Raw genomic sequence first — 23,410 nt, forward strand, 5'->3', positions numbered from 1 at the left:
CTTCCTACTCTGCCTTACAAGAACCAACTGTCCTCTACAAGGCTAGTCCCTGGCCATCCCAGACCAAAGGAATGACTCGAACTTCTGACCTCTGACTGATCCAGTTTTCTGAAGCACTACTTTGGACTTACTAAGACTGCTTTGCATGGCTTCTTGATGTTTCTTCAAGACTCTTTGGCTCCCCATCCTCCCCATAATTATCCAGGTTATGAATCCTAACACCTAGCACACGGCTTTGCACAGGCTGCACTCAGTTGATGCTTATAACAAGGGATATTTTATTTTTTTATTTTATTTATTTTTTTTAAATTTTTTAATGTTTATTTATTTTTGAGACCGAGACAGAGCATGAACGGGGGAGGGGCAGAGAGAGGGAGACACAGAATCGGAAGCAGGCTCCAGGCTCTGAGCCATCAGCCCAGAGCCCAACGCGGGGCTCGAACTCACGGACCGTGAGATCGTGACCTGAGCTGAAGTTGGACGCTTAACCGACTGAGCCACCCAGGCGCCCCAACAAGGGATATTTTAATAACATGGGCTCTTGTTAGTGTCCCCTCCTGGAATATGGCCACCTGCCAGTCTCAGATCTGGGTCATTAGAATTCATTGGGTTGACTATAGGATCTCCTATACCACTTGGCCAACCTGCGTGAATCCAGTTGTGTTCAAGGCCCAAGACACAGAGGAGACAGAACCATACCTCTTTCCCCCAAGTTCTTCCCTCTCCACCACACCTGACACCCCACATACTAACTGAGATACATAGTCCATTCATTAATTTGCCAAAAACTCATCAAGCACAGTGTGCCAGGCATTGGGTGTACAGAGATGGGCAAATCAGAGGAATTTGATTCCTCTGTGGGTTTTTTAAAAATTTATTTTTATTTATTTTGAGACAGAGAGAGAGAGAGAGATGGAGAGAGAGAGAGAGAGTGTGTCTCAGGCAGGCTCTGTGCTGGCATGGGGCTCGATCTCAAAACTGTGAGATCATGACCTGAGCCAAAATCAAGAGTCAGATGCTTAACCGTTGACTGAGTCACCCAGGCACCCCACTGCCTGTGGTTTTGATGTGAAGCCTCTTCCACAAAGAGCTAGGATTGTTCTTCCTCTGTCTGCCTCTCTGTCCCTAGACCCTGAGATGTCTGGGCTTAGGTATCTCGGGTCTGTCATGTGTCCCCTTGGAGGCAGGGTCTGTTTGTCCTTTGCTGGTGCCAAAGCCCTCCTCCAAAGCTCTTCTCTCCACCTACTCCCCCTTTGGCCAAAATTGAGATCTGGTTCCTCATTCCCAGGGACTACCCTCTAATCCATTTCTCATACTCATAAAATCCTGGCTGGGTCTCTCCTAAAACCCACGAGATCTGGTCTCCCCAGGGACAAACTAATGGTTAGCGTGAGCTTTTATCTTGAATGTCCATTTGACTTAAGTTAATAAAGCTAAAGGAAATACTCGCAGTCCTGACAGGGGATGGGAAAAGCAAAGCCAAATCCCCTCTGGGCTCTGGCTTGAGGTCATGACCCCAGGCCAGCAGCCAGTGGTGAAGGTCTGGCCTTTGACTGTGAACCCTAAGGATGACACTCCTGGTCTTACTGCCCCAGGGGCTCATGGCTGACCCCCAAGGGCCTGTCCTTTTCGCTTTTCACAGCACTGCAGCCCCAAAGCTGCTGAGGGTGGGGGTCGGAGGAAGCCCACCCCAGGGGCTGCCTGGTGCTGGTGGGTGGGTGAAGAGCCAGGCTCACCTTTGCCCTCAGTCCGTGTGCCAGGACTCCGGAGCCTGGCTGGCGGTTCCTGAGCGCAAAACGAAGCCTACTAGGGCTCTCGGGGTGGGTGGTGGGAAGAGGGCAGGGGCAACTTTATAGACAATAAAGGGAAGAATTTCAGGTTGGCAAGGGGTAGGGAGAGCAAAAAAGCGGGAGGGAGGGTGCGGGGCTCCGCAGGAGCAGAGGGTGCCGGGGCTGCCTGGGCCTGAGAATCCCCCGGCGCGTCTCCGCCACCTGCCCACGTGCGTGCGTGCGCCGGGAGCCCGAGGCCGGTCAGCGGGAGTCGGAGGCCGAGCGCGGAGCCGCAGAGCAGCCGCAGGCGGAGACCCAGCGAGCGCGCTGCCCCGGGAGCTGAGCGCAGGGGCCGCCCACTGGCGGGGGAGCCAGGGAGCGCGCAGGGGAGGCGGCGGCGGCGGCCGCGGCGGCGGGGCTTCCCCGGGCTTCCCCTCCCCTCCCCGGGCCAGGGCGCGGAGGCGGCGCTCGGCGCCAGGGCGCGGGGAGTCCCCAGGGCGCCCCCAGCTCGGCGCGGGGCCGCGGGGCGGGGAGCGGCGGGCGCGGCGTCCGCGAGCCCCCGGGCCCCGCGGCGGGAGGTTTGGGCCGAGCCCTCCCCAGCGCCCGCCCGCCCCCGCCCGGCGCCCGCCTCCCGCCCCCGCCCGCGGCCTGGAGCGCGCCTCCCTCGCCGCCCCGGGTCTGGCGAGCCGGCGCGGGTCGAGCTGCGGGAGCCGCCGCGAGCACCAGCCGCCGCCGCCGCCCCGGGAGCTGCTCCGGCCGCACCATGCGGGAGCTGGCCATCGAGATCGGGGTCCGGGCCCTGCTCTTCGGAGTGTTCGTGTAAGTAGTGGTGCGCCGCGGGCGGGGGCGCGCGGACGCGGGGACCCACGGACCGAGCGTGTCTGCGCCCCAACTTTGTTTGCGCCACCGCGTCCCTTCGGGGCCTGGATTCGAGGTCTCCTCCCCGCCCAGTGCCCGGGATGTGTCCTACGGGACCGTCCTGGTCCCCTTCCAGGGACCCTGGGCGCGGAGGGACCCACGTACGCCGGACGAAGACTCGCTCCCGCCACCCCCATCGCGCCAGGGAGCGGGACCGGCCGCCGCTCGGGTCCCCTCGCCTGCGCTTGTCGCCGGCTGCTCACCAGCTGCCCGGGGACTCAGGTTGCACCCCTGGAAGCGGGAGCGCAACCTCGCTCGCGCACTCGGGAAGTTTCTCTTTCTGTGCGATCTTCTGAGCCCGACGTTTGCAGTCCCTCCTCCTGGCCCATCTCCCATCGCCGTGCGCAGGGCCAGGCTGGATCTCCTTCCGTGGCCCTGGCCCTGGCTTTGGCGACCGGGGTTCAGGTGAGCGTTTCCCCCAGGAGACGTTTGCGGTACTTCTCTGGCTGGAAAACTGTTGCTGCGGAGGCTGGGGAAGTCGGGGGCCGCAGCCCGAGGTACGGGATCCGTACGCCCCGAGCTCAGTGCGGAGCCCTTGTCCGCTTAGGGTGCGGGCGGGCGCTAATGGGGATAGCAGCGAAATGCCTCTGGTGGCTCCGAGCGGCTGGTACCTGGAAATAGCGATCTTGGAAAGAGGAGGGGGCTCCGGGCGCAGGCTCTTTTAGAGATGTCTGAACCCCAGGGCGCCTCAGGGACCCGCTACCCGCCGGCCCCCGAGGCCCAAGCAGCAGAGAGCTGTCGCCGTCTCTGCCTTTCGGATCCAAGCCTTTAACACCAGCTCAGACCCACTCCACAGCCCGCTATGATCTCTTGCCAGGCAGGCGACGGCACCTGCACTTGACCCTACGTTAGCTGGTCAGGTTCTCTTTGCCCCTGCGCCCATGACTGTTTTCTGACACATTTGAAATATTAAAGTTGCATGAACTTTCTGGACTTGCCAGGTTCTTTTGAAAAGCCCATGCATGCAGCCATTCCAAACAGGAGGCCCCTCTCTGGATTTCTGCCCCAGCCTAGAGTCATTGATGGCAGGTGGGAGGCTGTGAGTTGACTTCTGTTTCGTGCAGCCCAGGGTATACACATGGAAAGAAAGACCCTTTCTTGCATGTTTTTCTTTACTAGGGATTAAATTCATCCAGAGTATTGATTCACACCATCATAAAGGGTGATGAGTTCCCCCAGATGCAGGCAAGCCCCCTCTCCCAGCTTCTGACTAAACACTGCTGTTATTCAGTGCGAAGAAGGAATTAGAAGAACTTCAGTTGGGTTTTGATGCATTTGGAAAAACAAAAAAAACACTTTTCCCTTCTCTTACTCCATCTTTCTACCTTTGGAACATATATTAAAACTAGAGATTGCTGTGTGATCAGATGGGGCCAGATCTGATTGGCAGATAGGCTAGTTCCATTATATTATTATATGATAGAAATGATAAAATAGTGTTCAGTGCACAGGATTTACCAGACGTTTGTTTGGTAAATGTGAGTGTGTGTAATGCTGAAATAAAGTGAGGTAGGCTGGTAGGCTGCCTGGTTTGATTGTTGCTGGAAATTGTCAGATAATGAAAGGGTCCAACGGTAAGCAAATATTTATATTGTTTTCAGATTTCAAATAGCCCCCAAAACATTTATGAGATGTTTACAGATATATGACGCTCTGTGCAGTGGCTTTGAAAATGTGATAATTACTGCTTTATGTGCTTTTTTACTTCCTCAAGGAACGTTATGTAACAATCAGGCAGTTTTATATTCTTTTCTCCAAAGTTCCCCTTTGTATTAATTAATGGGGGATCTGCCGTTACCCAAAGGGAAACATTTGGGCACTGATGGTGTTTTGGGGTGATTCCCTGATTTTCTGTCAGTTGGAACCAGTACAGTGGATCCAACTTGTGGCTCTTTTACCTGCAAAGACCAGCTTTGGTATCGGTGTGAGACTGCCTGGGTGGGAATCTTGGATGTTCAGATGCTGTTATCATCAGGCAGAGATAACGACTTCCGGAAGGACAGGCTAGGCGCACATAGATACAGATGACCCTTTGTTTTCTTAGATAAGCTTCTGGTGGGATAACAGAGGCTGGATTTGGGGGGAAGTTTGTTCTTCCTTTCTCCAGCGCTGGTCTGATGGCAAGATTTCAGTGGTTTGTACCCACCTGTGCTCATGAAGGTGGTGGTCTCCGTAGCAGAGTGGGTTGAGAAAATCCTTCTGGGCAAGCTGCATCCACTTTCTCTGCAGCTGGGTCCAGTGTAGCTGATAAAAGTCATCATCTGCTTCTGCTCGTTGTATGTACCCTATTTCTCAGGATAAGAGAATAATCTTTTTGGGGGCAGGGGAGACACCTTGCTTCTTTGCAAACTTGTGCCTCTGGGAGGACGTCACCTGTAGATGCACCTGTTCTGTGATTATATTTTCTCTGAGTGAGAGCAAGACCCCACTGCCTGAGGCCCACATGCTCCTGTAGACTTGAAGTGAGTGCTAATGAAATGCAGTTTTGGACCTTGAGGTTGTAGGGTTATATGCTTTCCTTTCTACTTAGGGAACCACTTCTCTGTCTCTAGGCCAGGTTTAGTGCTGAGGTTTGGCGATTCAGGATCCCAAGAGCATGCCCTCCAGGAACCCCCCATAGACCATCCAAGAGGTGTGCAATGTCCTTTGGGCAGCCCAGACCAAGAAGTTCAAACCACCAGGAAGAAAATTAGTAACGAGTAACAAATCAGGGCTGGCACAGAAAGCTTAACCGAACAGGGAATAAAACGGTTAGAGGAGCCCAGTGTTTAGGAAAAATCAGAGTACAATGTGTAGCTTTGAGGCTGCATTTAGTGCTCTGAAGCTTGCCCGGAGGCCCCTTTGCTCTTACTTATGGAGTGTGGGCAGAGCAGAGAGGAGGAGCTTCAGTGGGCTTCCTCCATTTTCCTGCCACCCAAGGCTCCGGCAGATTCTGTGAGCTTGTGTGTACCTGCAAAACCAGCACCGGACCTCGGTGAGCAAACGCAGTGTGGATACGAGATGGTCAGTCAACAGCCTCGCAGCCAGTGTTACACTGTTGGTAGTATATTACCTCCACTTTTACTGCTGTCACCAGTACAGTAAGTGCCATTTATTGAAGGTTTATTACGTGCCAGGCAGTAATGAAGATGATCACACAGATTTAACCCTTACACACACTCCACGAAGCGGGTATGTTGGCATTTGTGTTCACGCATGAAGAGGCCGAAGCAAAGACAGGTTAAGGAACCGCTCAAGTCACAGAGCGAATATGGGAAGCCCTGAGATCCAAATCTAGATGGTCCTTCTGCGTCATCTGGACTCTTAGTCACCTCGCTATACTGCTTCAGGAAGAATAACAGCCGGTGCGCGGCTCTCAAGGGTTTACTGTGCCTAAGACATTCAAACAAAGAAACCAAGATTTAGACAGGGTGAGTAGCTGGCCTGAGGACACTCAGGTAGCAGGAGGTATAATCTGGATCTGAACAGGCAGCTGAACCCCACGTCCCACAGCCATCAGCCACTGAGATAGAATGTGTCTGGCACCAGACTTTGGAAACTAGAGCAAAAGTGACTGCATCCTAGAAGCGATCCCCTTACCGTGACCTATTGTCTCCGGAGAAACAAATGAATGGCGTAGAATGATGTGTGGGAAGAGGCGTCACTCTGGTTCTCAGAGCAGACTCTTAGGATGACATTTCAAAGGGCATGGGGTGGTAGTTATGGGTCCCATGCCCTAAGAGACGGGATTAGGATATGTTACAGATTTTGCAGGGTCTCCCTTAGTCTCTGGAGCCCAGAGGGTGAGGTGTGGGGAGAGAAACTTGCAGGTCAGAACCTAATTGGTAGATTAAAGAACTGGAGGATGTGTATACTCTCTCTTGCACCTTTTGGCCCTTGCCTCCAGGACATCAGTTCAACTGGAAAACCCTTTCTTTATAGCGCTGCAGAAAGGGCTCTGGAAATAAGACAATCAGAAATGCCGGTGGAGGGGGAAGGCAATCTACCTGTTTCACCTGTGAGCCCGGGTTCCCTGGGGTCCTCAGTCCCTCTCTCCACTACCCGCTCTGAGTGGCTCCCTGTCTGGGATGTCCCTCTGGGAGCTGTGGGTTGCTCAGCGAGTGGATGACATTTGCCTCAATTCAGATCAATCCTGCGTCTTTCTTGGAGCACTTCCTGTGCAGGAGACCTGTACTGGGTGCGGGGTGGGGGGGGGAGGGTGTTAGAAGAAGGCTGGGGGGGCCTTCTGGGAGCTCACAGGTTGGCCGAGCAAGCACACAGTGGACCACTAGTGATTTTCCCCAGTGTAATCGCTTGCTTTGGAAGTTTTTCCTCCCAGCGTTTTTATCATCCATCCAGGTGACAGATGCTTATTTGGCACCTTCTAGGGGCCAGCACTGTACGAGTTCTTTTCCTTCCCCTTCGTTGGTGCGCTCTGGTTGGTATCATTCCAAACAGACACAGGGAAACTTGGCACCTTTGCTGGTCCAGGTGATTTGCCTGAGGGCACTAGCTGTCAGGTAGGATTTTTGGAGTAGTGACGGAAACTGACGTATCTTGCAGTATTACCGCGAAGAGTCCTGTCCGGGGCTCCAGGCCAAGGACAGTTGTAGTTGGAGCAAAGTGCTCCGTTTACTGAGGAGGGGTTAATTAGCCCCAGGAGGGATGGGAAGGTGGGGACAGGTGCCAGGGAAGGCTGCCCAGAACTGGCACCTTACCTGAGTCTTGAGTATCCAGCAGCAGGCCTGAGGACATTCCTGTGGACAGAGTGGCCTGGAGCAAAGGCCTAGAGGTCTGGAGGCACATTTTGGATGGGGATCAGGTCTCTGGGCGTGGCCTCAGCATAGAGTGTGGGTCTGGAGGTGGCTGGTAGGAGGGGCAGGAAGTGAGTCTGGGACAGCAATGTGGGTGGTCTCAGTGCCCTGTGGGTGGTCTCAGTGCCCTGCTGGGAAGCGTGGACATTCCTTTATAAGCAGTAACTGGGGAGCCCTGGGAGATTTGAAACAAAAAAGCCTCATGGTAAGACACTTGCCTGGTGGTGGAAAATGACAGCTCCCTCGGGCACGTAGGCCCTGTTTACGTTTGTAAGTGACAGTGCCCAGCTGCTGTGCCCCATGGTGTGTGCGCTCTGGGGGCCTGGGTTGCGGTCAGCTGTCTCCGTGGCTGGCTCCACACTGCCAGCTGTTGGATTGTGGGGGCCGGCACTGTGTCATCGTCTTCTTTGCTTTGTCTATATTCCCAGCCAGGCCTTGCCACCAGCGCGGTCTGTGCCTCTTGAGTGCTCACCAGATTGCGTTGGATATCTGATGGCCATTTCTGGTGGTCACATAGACCCCAGGGCGATCTGCCTCAGTGCAGAATGAGGCTTCCTTAAAGGTTTGCCGACCACGTGCATCAGACTTTCCTGGGTCCCAGCTCAGACTTCACTGAATCAACATACGGAATGGAGCCCTGGGAATCTGCATTTTCAACAGGTGCGCTTTCTGTTCACCACATTTGGGAACTACTGACGTGCAGCCTACACCTTCTTGTGCTGGAGGGTCTCCTCTGGTTCTTTTCTGGCTGCACAGACTACCCTTCCCGAACTCCTGCCATCAGGTGGGGCCATATGGAATGTGGGTGTTCGACAGCTGGTGAGCTCCGGTTGGGGCAGCGTAAATTTAGTGGCCTTTAGTGGCCTGTCATTGTCCTCCTCTGTTGGGGACGAGCACGCAGCTGTGTGTTGAGACGGCAGAACTTCTCCACGTAAGCAGAGAGACAGCTTCCCTGGAGAGTCATAGCATTGGCAGTGGACTTTGTGGGCCAGAAGGAAACTTTTTGCGTTAATGGCGATTTTAGGGATTGATGAGCTACCGAAGCACAAGTCTGTTCCATCTGGCTAATACACTTGGAATAATTTTGCTTGCTCTCTAGAAACAAAGTCATTTGAGGCAAAGTGGTATGATGAAAGACTATGGACTTTGGAGCTAGACAGGTCTATGTTTGGATTTTAGCTCTGCCACTAACCAGCAAGTTGCCTAAAATCTCCGAACCTCGATTTCTTCATGTGAGAAAGAAGAACAATACTTACCTCATTGGATGTTAGTACATAAGATGCTTTTTTTTTTTATAACCCCTGTCCTTAAAAAGAAATTTTTTTTAATGTTTACTCATTTATTTTTGAGATAGTGTGTGAGCGGGGGAGGGACAGGGAGAGAGACAAAGAATCTGAAGCAGGCTCCAGGTTCTGAGCTGTCAGCACAGAGGCTGATGCGGGGCTGGAATCCACAAACTGTGAGATCATGAGATCATGACCTGAGTCGAAGTTGGACGCTTAACCGACTGAGCCACCCAGGCGCCCTAGGAGATAAGGTGCTTTAAGCACCTACAGTACATGGAACAAAAATGAGATGCCTTCTCCCCACACTTGTGAATCTCTACTATGTATAGTTGGTGTCTGAGAATAGCAGTGTAGCACAGTGGTCAGGACCATGGCCTTTGACATTGGTTGCTGAGGCTTGAATCCAGATTTTGACACTTATTAGTTGCATGAGCCTTTGGGGAAAGTATTTATCCAGCTTAGATCCTTGTTTCTCCCTCTGTTCCACAGAAAAAATAGCAGTACCCATGAACGTAAGGCTTGGGAGTATTAAATGAGAGAGTATTCAGCTCATCATGGGTGCTCAGTAAATGGAAATGTTATTACCATTGTCCTTTTGTTAAGATGAATCCATAATGTACGCTAAAGAGAAACGTATAGGTAGCTAACAATACTCTGATTACAAATGATTTACTACGGGATTTCTATAAACTAGTAAACTTCTTTAAATACATTTCGCATGATTCCTTTTAGTCCCCGTGAGGCAAGTATGTAACTTGAGCTCATGAATGAGCTCATTCAGTGAGCTGTACCCCCATAGAGCAGCGTGGCTGGCTCGCTGTCTAATGGATGGGTGGTCCCAGTACTGTCGTTTCTCATATGTGACTTACATTGCTGGCCGTTTACAACAGTGATTTTAGGACATCAGATCCGAAGGGACATTAGCATAACTGCATTGGACCATGTGAAAGGAAAATGCTGCATTCTTATCATTTTCTTCCGACACCCAGTGTCCGAAGCCCTGCTCAGGGAGTTTTCCATCAGACACCTTCCCGGGGCCCTGTCCACCCCCAGTCGGAGTGGGTGGAGTGCGGTGAGTATCTCTTCCCTCCCTGGGGAGGCTTCTGCCTTGTCATCTGATAAATGGAGCAGCCTTCTGCTTGAAATATTATTTGCCACTGTAAAGTGAGTCTGCTGAACCCAGAATTCTGAGAATTGATGATGTTCTGCCACAGGGAGATAAATGCTTATAACACGACGAAAAGGAGATCATTAGTTTCATAACTTGTAGACAAAGTTATCTCAATTAGTTATAAAGATGATGCCGTTTATGACCCACACAAGGCTCATAAAAGCACCATACCTCCCTCTATTTTCCTATGATAGTGTTCTTAAATATGAAAATCATCATAGTAATACTTGTTTCTTTAGTAACTATAACCTGTGGGTGAATCAGAAGCACCGGTTTACAGTGCGGAGGTGGACTGACACAGAACCATACCCGCCGGTGCCATCATTAACCAAAGGCACAAAGGTGTAGAGGGACTTGGAGATGTCCCGGGATGGATGAGCAGGAGGCACAGAGAATCTGGGAGTCTTGAGCCCAGGGATGGCCGCATCACCAGCTTTCAATATGTGACTGAAAAACTGTCCTACAAAGGTGAGAGACTAGTTGTGATTCGGTCTCCACTGCAGACAAAGGAGCAAGAAACAGGGTCAGAATCCGTAGGAGGAGCATTTAGGTTGGTTTTCAGAAAAGTAGGCAGTCTGCCAGTCACTGGGAGACATTTCTTTTCTCCTTTTTCGAAGGGTTTTAAAAACATTTTTATGAAAGTGTTATTTCGAACCATATGCAGTGGCTGATATTTGACTGTTTTGACCTACAAAAGCAAGAATTTCATTGAATTCAACCTAAAAATAAAATACACAAGGAAACAAATGCATGATTTATAATTGCACAGCTTCCCAGAATACCCTCTGCCCACCAAGCCCCATTTCCCCTGCCCCCAGGGTTCAGTTCTGAGCTCCATATAAATGGAATCATACAGCAGGTACTTTTTCATACGGCTGCTTTGCTCAGCGTGTTTTTGAGATTTATCCATGTTGTACTTAGTTGTAGTTTGTTAATTCTTATTGCCATAGAGCTTTCATGGCATGACTTACCTCTTGCTTTACTCACTTTGCTGTTTATGGATATTGGGGTTATTTGTTGATTTGGGCTAATGCTGTTATTGTCTGTCTTCTTTCTTTCTTCCTTTCTTTTTTCTCGTGAACATATTTGTAATTTCTGTTGGGTATATACCTAGGAGTGGAAATGCTAGGTTGTTATTCACTTGAGGTTTTTAAAGAAGGATTTGGCCTTTCTTCGTCTAGCTCCGCTTCTGAATTAGGGATGTGTGCTGCTTTAATCTCCATCTGTTGAGCAGTTACTTTGTGAAAGCCCGTGGTGGCCCCGAATGCCCCGAAGAAGCCACGAGCTGGGTCCCCACTCTACAGGCAGGCAGGCAGGCAGGCAGCCTGGCCACCGTAGTCAGTGCAAGGGCTTTGGAATTATTTTCTGACTGCTGATTGCAAGGGTGTGCCCTAGCTTCCTCATCTGTGAAGTGGGGATAAGAAATAACACCTGCCAGGGGGCTGTAAGGATGAAATGATGCGTAACAGGTGCCAGCTACAAAGCTGGTACATAGTGGTAAAGCCACTCTGTGTCCCTGGCTCCATCATGCTTCCTGTGGGCAGGTGGAGATGAAGGTGAGTAAAAAACCCCCCTAATATCACAGCGTAATAAGAAGAAGAAGAATGCAGCTCTTAGCACCACAGGAGAGCTGCACCTTGAACTAGGATTTCAGAAGTCTGGGGGAAGCATTCTGAATAATCATCCAAGAAATCACTGACAAAATGAATTGACCAATACCTATGTACCTGTCAGTATCTTTTCATTGACCTGTATCTCCACTTTGGTTACAGAGGGAGGAAAGGAGACGAGCTTTAACATGTACTGTAGATCAACTTTGTTCTAGGCACTTGTCACACCTTAGATGATTTCATCTTTGCAAGTCCCCCCCCCCCCCGCCGCAAGAGGTGATATTGTTGTCCTGATTTACACAGTAAGGAGTTAACACTCCTTATATACAGAAAGCTCTTGCCAATCAATGAGAAAAGAGCAGAGCTCTTGAAGAGAAGAGTGGGCAGCAGAACTAACAGGGAACTAGTAATACAAATAGCGAACGCACCTTTATAAATCTGTGATTTCCATAGAAAGGCAAAACATCCATCTGAAAGCAGCAAAATGACATTGCATATAGATCAGCACACACTTTTTATTGTGCTGGGACCAAAGAATGTGGAGCCATTGAAATTAGTAACATAGACGACTATTTGTTGACTTGCGGAAGATACCCATAAATTGTGAGGTGGTAAAAAGTAGGCTATGTAAGTGTGCACGATGCTACTTTCATATGGTAATGTAATGAAATCAGTTTGTGTTGATATCTATAAGGAAATCGCTATAAAGATATACAACAAAATTATAACAGTGGTTATTTTAGCCGATGGAATTATATAATATTTGCTTTTTTCTTCATGCTATTTATTGTCTACATTATTTTACGGTAAACATTTATTACCTTCATATAGAATCAGAAAAATCAATGTAGAAGTTTCCTGTTATGGGGAGGGGAAGAACCTAATGAAATATTCTTAGATGGGGCTGTGTGATCTTTTTGTGATTGCTTTAGACATATCTGTAGCGGGAATGTGTCAAAAATCAACCTTTCTATATTTAATATCAACTAAAATATTGAAAGGAAAACCAGAAGGGAAAGATTAACACCCAGATGTGCAAGGTTGTGGTGAAACAGATGTGATCTGAGGCTGCAGGTGGAAATGTAAATGGACATAAGCCTTTAAAAAATTTTTTTTAACGTGTATTCATTTTTGATAGAGACAGAGCATGAGTGAGGGAGGGGCAGGGAGAGAAGGAAACACAGAATCTGAAGCAGGTTCCAGGCTCTGAGCTGTCAGCACAGAGCCCGACGCAGGGCTTGAACCCACCCATGAGATGGTGACCTGAGCCGAAGTCGGCCACTTAACCGACTGAGCCACCCAGGCACCCTGGACATAAGCCTTTTGAAGAGTGGTATTTCTTCAGTGGTATAGTCAGACAGACCTGAAATTATTCCTGTCCTTTGACTTAGAAGTGTTAGAAAAATATGTTGAGGCACTGATGTAGAGATGCAAAAATATCCTCATGTATAAGATATTCACTGCTGTGTTCCATAAAAGCAAATATATTTGTTAAATAAAACTAAAATAAAAGTCAAGTGGTCAACACTGGAAGAATAGTTTGATAAATTACAGACACGATAAATTGTCTATTAAAACGATAATTTTGAAAATTGGGAAGAAACATGGTAACATTTTATGATGTAGTAGTTAAAGGGAAAAAGGACTCTCCAAAAATAGATGTCAGAGTTAAACTGTGGGCAGCATGTTTGATTTGGGCAAATATTAGAAAGGATTTTACACAGAAGAGCATGTATATAGTGGGAATGAATGTGTCTCTTCACTTAAACATTTCTTTAAGATTATGAAATAGGGGCACCTGGGTGGCTCAGTCGGTTGAGCGTCCGACTTCAGCTCAGGTCATGATCTCTCGGTTTGTGAGTTTGAGCCCCATGTCGGGCTCTGTGCTGACAGCTCAGAACCTGGAGCCTGGTTTGAATGCTGTGTACCCACCTCTCTCTGCCCCTCCCATGCTCATGCTCTGTCTTTCCCTGTCTTTCAATAAGTAAACATTAAAAAATTTTTTTTTAAGATTATGAAATAGTTGGAAAAATTGAAACAACAGAGAAGGGTAAGGATGGCTTACCTCTCTCAGGACTGCTTCACCTCTCTGCCCGTTCATTTCCTTCACTTTTTAAAGTCAAACTTTTAAACAATGTGTACTCTTTTGTGGGACTATGTTGCCTGGCACGTTTCTGAGATTCATCTATGTTGTGCTCAGTTGTGTGTGTGTGTGTGTGTGTGTGTGTGTGTGTGTGTGTACATAAAATATACATTTTGAATATATTATGTATTTACACATAATAAAAATATAGGTAAATATAAAATAAAATAAATAAAAGTTTAATAAAAACTGAGACACCCTGACAAATTTTTTTTTTACTTAATTTAGATCTACTTGATTCTTTTTATTGGCTGTGGGTATTTCATCATATTAACCTACTCAGGGAATTTTAGGGTGTTTTCATGTCTCAGTACAACAGACAACATTGCAATTGTGCTTACACTGTAGTGCACCTGTTAAAGTATTGATGTGATAAGCTTTTGCAAATGAAATTTCATGGTCAAAGACCATGTGTGTTTTATTTTAAAAAAAAAATTTTTTTTTCAACGTTTATTTATTTTTGGGACAGAGAGAGACAGAGCATGAACGGGGGAGGGGCAGAGAGAGAGGGAGACACAGAATCGGAAGACCATGTGTGTTTTAAATTCTGATGATGTTGCTCAGTTGTCCATCCAAAGGGCTGGCTGTCCATGTTTACATTCTGTTTTTCGACATCCTTGCCAATGCTGGGTGTTGGTAATGTTTTATATTTGTACGGTAGGACAGAATATTACATTTGTATCTTTTCATTGTGTATTGGCAGTTTTTATTTCCTTTTTAAAATTAGGTTTTAATTTTGGGGTGCCTGGGTGGCTCAGTTGGTTAAGCATCCGACTTTGGCTCAGGTTATGGTCTAACAGTTCATGTGTTCAAGTCCCACATTTGGCTCTGTGCTGACAGCTCAGAGCCTGGAGCCTGCTTCAGATTCTGTGTCTCCCTCTCTGTCTGCCCCTCTCCTGTTCATGCTCTGTCTGTCTCTCTCTCTCTCTCTCTCTCTCTCTCTCAAGACTAAAGAAATGTTAAAAAAATTTTAATTAAGTTTTAATTTTAATTCCATTATGGTTAATATATAGTGTTATATTAGTTGCAGGTATACAGTATAGCGATTCAACAATTACGTATATCACCCAGTTACTTATCAGGACAAGTGCACTTCTTAATCCCCATCACCCATTTCACCCATCCCCCACTCATCTTCCCTCTGGTGACCATCTGTTTGCTCTCGATAGTTAAACATCTGTTTCTCAGTTTGTCTCTCTCTCTTTTTCCTTTGCTTGTTTGTTTTGTTTCTTAAATTCCACATGTATGTGAAATCATATGGTATTTGTCATTCTCTGACTTATTTCACTTAGCATTATACTCTCTAGTTCCATCCACATCGTTGCAAATGGCGAGATTTCATTCTTTTTATGGTTGAATAATATTCCATTGTGTATGTATATATATACACACACATATATAAACACACATAGACACACACACACATCTTTTTTATCCAATTCATCTATTGATTGACACCTGGGTTGCTTCTATAATGTGGCTATTGTAAATAATGTTGCTATAAACGGGTACATGTATCCCTTTTCAGTTAGTGTCTTTATATTTTTTTGGGTAGATACCCGGTAGTGCAATTACTGGATCTGTTTTTAACTTTTTAAGGAACCTTCAGTCCATTCACAGTGGCTGCACCAGTTTGCATTCCCACCAACAGTGCACAAGGGTTCCTTTTCCTCCACATCCTCGCCAACACTCGTTTCTTGTGTTTTTGAGTTTAGCTATTCTGACAGGTGTGAGGTGATACCTCATTGTGGTTTTGATTTACATTTCCCTGACGGTGAGTGATGTTGAGCATCTTTTCATGTGTCTGCTGGCCAATTTGTATTTCTTTAGTGAAATATCATTTCCCTTAATCCATGCTTCATCTTACTGAAGTGTAGGAGTGCTTTATGCCTTAAAGATATGAATCTTTTCTTTCATATGTTGCAGCTATCTTCTCTGTGTCTGTGGTTGACTTTTAAATTTCTTTGCAGTTTCTATTATGCGCACATTTTAATTTTTGTGTAGTTAAATCTATCAGCCTTTCCCTTTATGGTTTCAGAGTTTCTGTCCTATTTAGAAAGTCCTCTTTCATCTAAAATAGAAACGTTCTGTATTGTCTAGTATTTTATGCTTTGTTCTTTAATTTTAATTCTTTAACATATCAGAAATTTATTTTTATGTATGGAGTGAGGTAGAGGATTTAAATTGCTGTTTCTGTATAGTTTTCAGTTGTGGAGTAGACATTGTCTTCTCCGTGATACCATTACCAGTTACAAATTCCCATATGTCCATGGAATTGCAAGTGAATCTTGTTGCAATTTCAATTCTAAGGTATATGGCCCCTTACCTCTGGGAACAAACATAGCATGGAGGTTAAGACTGCAAGCTCCAGAGTCAGGATGCCTGAGTTCAAACCACTAATCTTCTGTTACTATCTGTGTGAACTTGGAAGTTGCTTTATCTCTCTGTGCTTTAGTTCCCTGGTCTTAATAATGATATGGATAATAGTGGATACTACTAATAATAATGGATAATGATGCAGTAATTTCATTGTATTGAGATCAGAGAGAGCGGCTTGTGTGATTTTTGTGTTTCATAACTTGTTCTGATTTTCTGTGTGGCCACATATGTGGTCAATTTTTTGTAAATTTATATAGCTTGAACATAATGAATAGTTTGTGTTTGATAGGTACAAAGCTCTAAATATATTAAAGCAAGCTGACTATACTATTCAAATCTTCTATATTCTTACTATAAAAAAATTCATTCTTTATAATTTGGTCTTTTTTTAAAAAAAGTAATCTCTACCCACAACATGAAGTTCAAACTCATGACCCTGAGATTAAGAGTAGCATGCTGTACCAACTGAGCCAGCCATGTGCCCCTAACTTGGTCTTTTTAATGTGAAGATATGCTATCCCTCAAACTATGGTAATTAAAGCATTTACATTTTTGGAAGAAGTAACTAATATTTTGTCATACTACTGCCAGCTTATTCTGTTTTATTTTTGTGGTGCTTCATTTTACTTTTTTACCCCCTAATTTCTTGAGTGTAGCTGAATAGCTCAAGTTTTCTTTGCCACCCTTCTTTTTTTCCTTTAGTGATTTGGAGGTCAGAATTCCTATGTCTGCATTTCAGATTAGTGTTCTTAAAATTTATCTCCCTCTGATAAACCTTTTATCATTAATAAGTTTTCATCTTTGTGTTAATATTCCTTATCTTGAAGTACACTTTATCTAATACAAGATATAGCTAGCTACATTATCTTTTTTGAGGGTAATGCCTGCATAGAATATATTTTCCATCCTTCTACTTTCAACCTACCTGTATTTTATGTTTAATGTATATGTCTTATAAACAACATTTAGTTGTACCTTTTAATATTATCCAGTATGGCCAATCTCTGCCATTTATTTCAAGTGGTTAAGCCATTTACATTTAATGCAATTATTGATGTGGTTGAGTTTAAGTCTACCATCTTATTTGTTTTTTATTTGTCCTGTTATTTGTTCCTTTTTTCTCTTTTCTTTAAAATTTTTTTAATGTTTATTTATTATTGAGAGAGAGAGAGAGAGAGAGAGAGAGACAGTGTGTGAGTTGGAGAGGGGCAGAGAGAGAGGGAGACACAGAATCAGAAGCAGACTCCAGGCTCTGAGCTGTCAGCACAGAGCCCGACGCAGGGCTCGAACCCAGGAACTGCAAGATCATCACCTGAACTGAAATTGGACGTTTAACAGACTGAACCACTCAGACACCTCTCTTTTCTTTTAGATTAACATTTGTTAATATTCCATTTTATCTCCTTTATTGTAGTTTTAGCTACACCTCTTCAAAAATTTTAGTTGTTTCTCTAGAGATTACAATATGCATTTTTTACTTGTCACCATTAAGTCAATATTTCAAACAGATTTCAAATACAGCATAAAATACAGCATAAAAACATTATGACAGCATACTTTCATTTCTTCCCTTATGCCTTTGAAATACTGTCATAGATTTCACTTCTATGTATGAATCACATAAAACATTTGTTTTTGTCTTAAACAGTCCATATACCTTTATAGAAATTACATTGAAAGTATTTACCCACATACTTAGCATTTCCAATGTTCTTTGTTATTTCTTTCAGATTTAGTGTTTTCCTTTAGGATTATATGCCTTCATCCTGAAGAACTTCCTTTAGCTTTTCTTTTTTCTTTTTTTAATTTTTTAACATTTACTTATTTTTGAGAGAGAGAGAGAGTGAGCGAATGAATGGAGGAGGGATACAGAGAGAGGGAGACACAGAATCTGATGCAGGTTCCAGGCTGTGAGCTGTCAGCACAGAGCCTGACACGGGGCTTGAACTCACAAACTGTGAGATCATAACCTGAGCCGAAGTCAGATGCCTAACCGATGGAGCCACCCGGGTGCCCCCCTTTAAGCTTTTCTTGCAGGGCAGATTTGCTAGAAATAGGTTCTCTTGGACTTTGTTCTATTGGGATTATCTTTATTTTTGAAAGATACTTTTGTTGGATGTAGAATTCTAGGTTAACAGTTTTCTTTCAGCTATTTAGAGATGGCTTTGAATTGCAGATTCCATTCTTTCTGATGAGAAGTCAGCTGTCTTTGTTATTGTTGCTTTCCTGAATGTCATGTGTTTTCCCCTCTGGCTGCTTTTAAGAATTTCTCTTCACCTTTGATCTTTTGCAGTTTGAGTATGATGTGTCTAGGTTGGTCTCATTGTACATTTCCTGCTTGGGTTCATGGAGATTCTCAGAGCTATGGTTTGATGTCTTTCATCAGTTAAATATTAATAAGACATTAATATTTTTTCTGCCCCATTTTCTCTCTCTGTTTCTTTTGGTTTTTCATTCACACAGATATTAGTTTTATTTTATTTTTATTAAAACTTTTTTTAATGTTTATTTTTGAGAGAGAGACAGAGTGTGAGCAGGGGAGGGGCAGAGAGAGAGGGAGACACAGAATCTGAAACAGGCTTCAGGCTCTGAGCTGTCAGCACAGAGCTGGATGCAGGGTTCGAACCCACAAACCACAAGATCATGACCTGAACTGAATTCTGATACTTAACTGACTGAGCCACTCAAGCACCCTTATTAGACAGTTTCATATTATTCCACAAGTCTTGGAATGCTGTGTTCTATTTTATTTTTGTTATGTCTTTCTTCCCTGTGGCTCAATTTAAGGTAGTTTCTATTGGTTTATCTTCAAATTCACCAATTCTTTATTTTCTACTATGTCTATTCTGCTGCTAAGCCCATGCAATAAATGCTTTATTTCAGTTCATTTTTTTCCAGTTTAGAATTTCCATTTGATTCTTTTTTAGAGTTTTAGCTTCTTTGCTGATGTTTTCCACTTGTTCATTCTATTCTTCTTTCCCTATAATCTTTTAATGTATTTATAACAGAAAGTCCTTTTCTGCTAATTGTAACATCAAGGTGATCTATGGTTCTGATTTTTTTTTTCCTGATAATTATGGGTCACATTTTACTGCTTCTTTTGTATGTGTAGTAATTTTTTATTGCATATTGGAGCTTATGAATCATACATTATGGAGACGATAGATCATTATTGTCTGCCAAAGAGTGTTGAGGTGTGTTCTTGCATGAAGTTAATTTATTGCTGGGTCGCCTTCATCCTTAGAATCTTGGTTCTAGGCTATGTTTGTATAAGTCTATCTTGGTTTTGCCTTTGATTCTAGGGTACATCCTTTAGTTCTGGGAGGTGCTTTTTATTACTATAATTTGGCTCTTCTGAGGTTTCAGTAGAAAGGCTAACTTGGAAGAACTTCAACTCCAAACTCTATCTCCTGGCACTGGCTAGCTGCTGGAATTTCCTGTTTTACTTTTAGACTGTGGCTGTTACTTTCCAATGGGATCCTTGGAGTCCTGTCCTGCACATTACAATGTCTGAGTTACCCAGTAATTTGAAGGGAATTTGTACACAGAATTTTGGGTTTCCCTTCTCTGGCTAAACTCTTTTTCAGGGAGGTTTCGTGTGTGTGTGGTATTATCCAGTATTTTATTTCCACTTGCTTTCTCTTTTCCCTGGTTTTTCTCCCCCGCTATTCTGCTTTACTGATGGACACTCCTGGAGGCTCTAAAACCTGGCTATGGATTTCTTAATGTTTTCTTTCTTTTCAGTTGTGTTTTTTTTTTTAATTTTTTTTCAATGTTTTTTATTTATTTTTGGGACAGAGAGAGACAGAGCATGAACGGGGGAGGGACAGAGAGAGGGGGAGACACAGAATGGAAGCAGGCTCCAGGCTCTGAGCCATCAGCCCAGAGCCCGACGCGGGGCTCGCACTCACAGACCGCGAGATCGTGACCTGGCTGAAGTCGGACGCTTAACCGACTGCGCCACCCAGGCGCCCCTTCAGTTGTGTTTTTTGAGAGGGAAGAGAGACAAAGTGAATGGGTTGCATCAGCCATCTTGAATTAGATATCTCTTTAAATAGATTTTTCAATTTTTTCTTGGACACAATGTTTATGTTTTTTAGTATATAAAATTATATTTTAAAAATCCACTGATTCTTACTTTTACCTGTGAATATTTTTATGGCTTTTGGAGTCATCATTCAAGTGACCTCTCCTTTATGTATCTAAAATCCTACCTATTTTCTAAGACTTGGCTCAGAATTTGCTTTTCTCTGTTACCTTGTCTGAGCATATGAGCCCTGAATGAATGTACGTGATATTGATGACAGTGTTATATAGAAGGTCCCTGCTTATCTTTTTATTTAATGACAGAAATACTTGGTTCCTGAATGTGTTGTGCTTTAATTCAGTTTTGTGGACCAGTGCAAAGATTTTCAGCCACGGAATGAGAACATATTAAACTGGACTTTAAACATAAGAACAGCTTACTCACGGAAAATCGTGTGAAACACAGATGCTTTGATATTTGCTTTGATTTTTTTCCTAACGCAAAAGATCCTTTTACTGTTTGCTGGAAGTAGCAAACTGTGGTGGTTTGACGATGACGAAGATGACGATGATGTTAGTGGTGATAATTCATATTTATTGACCACTTACTATATGCCAGGCACTTTGCTCCTGTGAGATAAGAATTTTATAATTTTTCATGTTTTTGGATGAGAAAACCAAGGCTTAGAGAGATTAAAGAATGTGCCCAGTGTCACACTGTTAATAAGCAAGATGAAATGCTTTCCATGAAACATTTAAATTGAGTATTTTATGAGTTGGAACAATTCAGAGCAGATTTGGGTGGGGGTGGGGAAGAGGAGGGACTGGTAGTGAGGCTTCCTCATAATGAAATGACCCTGACAACCTCTGCGAAATCATGGACATGAAGGGGATAGACACACGACGAGCAAATGGAATGTTGACATTTTACTGGAAGGCACCGCCGAGTGAATTATATTATACCCAGTGTCTGGCCTGACCTGGCTCTAGGCGTTGTCTCATCCATCACCCTCTGCCTTGTTTCCCAGAGGTCCTTACTGAGATCCTCCTTGTTGTTCAGGGGCAGAGCTGAGTCTAGAACCTCCGTCTCTTGACTCCTGGCCCCACAGGCTGCTGTAGCAGGTGACTTCCTTTGCTCCTCTTGAGGCGTCAGTTCTGCATGTTAGGTCTCGTCCTTTCAAAATCCTGTTGGGATCATTTGAATGCAGCTCTGTTTCTAGACAGCCTCTGTAGGGCAGCTAGTGAGGAGAGCTTCTTTTTATCAAAACAAACTCTTGCTCAAAAGGAAATCCCAGTGTCTCTTCCTTTTCCTCACCAACGTCCAGGTATCAGAGGAATAAATTCTAGAAATCTAATGGACGGCATAGTGACTGTAATTAACAGTACTGTGTTATGTATCTGAAAGTTGCGAAGAGAGTAAATATGTTTTTAAGTTTATTTATTTATTTTGAGAGCGAGAGAGAGAGCGAGTGCATGAGCAGGGGAGGGGCAGAGAGAGAGGGAGAGAGAATCCCAGGCAGGCTCCTTGCTGTCAGCTCAGAGCCTGATGCCGGGCTTGAACTCACGAACTGCAGGATCATGAGCTGAGCCAAAATCAAGAGTCGGATGCTTAACCAATAGAGCCACCCGGGCACCTTACAAAGAGAGTAAATCTTCAATCCTCTCACCACAAAAAAGCAATGGTGGTTAAGCGCCATGATGGAGGTGCTAACTAACACTGTGGCAGTAATCCCTTTGTAGTATTTAAGTGCATCACACCAATACATCACACACCTTAAACATACACAGTGTCAATTAGATCTCAGTAAAGCTTTTCAAAAAGAAGTCCTGACAGTTCTACATGTATTTGCCACACTTCTGCACCACGTGTAGGAGAGACGCGTCCACAGGCCCAGAGCATGCGAGGTGACAGGTGAGTCCTGCCTTCGAGCGCTGTCCTCTCCTCGTGGTCTCTTTGACCTGCAGTTGCCTGTGGACCTTGTTTTAAGTATCAGGAAGAGGGATGGACCTGAAGTTCAGGGGTGAGTGTTTCTGGAGGGGTTTTCTTTGTAAAGCCCAGCTTTGAAAACTGGAGGGCAGCCCTTGTCACACTGAGAATACCTGCATTTGGGGCAGAATATTTGCGGATGGTGACACGTCATTTTCCTTGGTTCCATTCCCTTGCCCTGGGAGCAGAAGTAGATGACTTGGGGGTGGAGACTCCACTCCCCTCCCTTAAGATGGTGCAGGAATAACCTCTACGCCTTCAGGAGCATTGGCAGTGCATTGACTGTGTCCCATTGTGTGAGATGCCGAGCCAGGCCCGGGAACAAGAACTGAATGCCACAAGCCCGCCTCACTAGCCAGAGTTGCGTCAGCGGCAGAGAGCAGGGTCCTTGGAGGTCGGGATGCCATGGGGCCAGTCTTCTTGGCATGGAGGACTGGCAGAGCAGGAAGGGCTTGCCAGGGGTTCGGGGGCCCAGTGGGGTTGGGGTTTGGGTGGTAAGAGCCACAGCACCCAGAGGTGGGACACAAAACTGAGTGGAGGACGTCGGGGAGCAGCTTTGCCTGGGGCGAGCTGTGCCCTCCTTTGTGCAGACCTTGCTTCTGGGTCTCCAGTCCCGGGGCCTGCCTTTTGAATTGATTTTGCAGGAATAGCTTCTTTCCTTTTGAATGCTTCCTCTGTGCCAGGTGAGATTCTTTTTTAAAAAAATTATGATTATTATAAGCCCATTTAATTCATCTTAAGAAAATCTAAAAAGTAAAAATTGATGCCTGAAATCAGAATATTCATGCTGAGTGTGACCTCATTAATGGATGTATTAAGAACTGTATTCTTCAACATCAGAGAGTGTATTTACCTTTGCAAAAAAAAAAAAAAAAAAAAAAAAAAAGAAATTCAACAGGGGTAGCCTGAGAACAGCATAGTCTAATAATTTCACTGACTACATTTTTCATTGTCAAATGAGTTTTGCAAAATATAGTCTACCTGTTACTGTTCCACATCACCGTTTCGGATGACCTGGAGAGTTCTCTTTGTAAAACAGTGGAATGGTCCAATATAGGATATTTAAAAGAAAGGCAGTTGTGTTACTTTACGGAAATTCAGGAATAGCAATCCTAAATTCGCACTGTGCATGCAGGTGAGTTTCTTATGCTTTGTGTGCAATGAACTCGTCTGGTCCTTATGACACCAGCATGAAGTGAATGCTGTTAACTTTCTCACTTTTTGGGAGGGGAAGTGCAGGGAGGGGACAGTGATCTGTCTGTGGTCATTTCTATAGGTGGCAGAGGTAGAATGGGGGTCCAGGCCTGCCTGGCTCCATAGCTCTCTGT

The 23,410-nt window shown here is 45.1% G+C and overlaps 1 protein-coding gene across 2 annotated transcripts in view; it reads left to right on the top strand.

Annotated features, from left to right (window-relative positions):
• The first annotated feature begins 2,412 nt into the window (after positions 1–2,412).
• PLPP4 (phospholipid phosphatase 4) overlaps positions 2,413–23,410 on the top strand; it is a 127,699-nt gene continuing 106,701 nt past the window's right edge. The window contains exon 1 of one of the 2 annotated variants that reach the window (XM_027063255.2): positions 2,413–2,588. In XM_027063255.2, the coding sequence (XP_026919056.1) occupies positions 2,533–2,588 (56 nt within the window). In that variant the 5' untranslated portion in view covers positions 2,413–2,532. The remainder of the gene's footprint in view (positions 2,589–23,410) is intronic. The other variant, XM_015065920.3, reaches the window with a different exon arrangement.

This window comes from Acinonyx jubatus, chromosome D2 (genome assembly GCF_027475565.1).
Source record: "Acinonyx jubatus isolate Ajub_Pintada_27869175 chromosome D2, VMU_Ajub_asm_v1.0, whole genome shotgun sequence".
Taxonomy (NCBI): Eukaryota; Metazoa; Chordata; class Mammalia; order Carnivora; family Felidae; genus Acinonyx; species Acinonyx jubatus.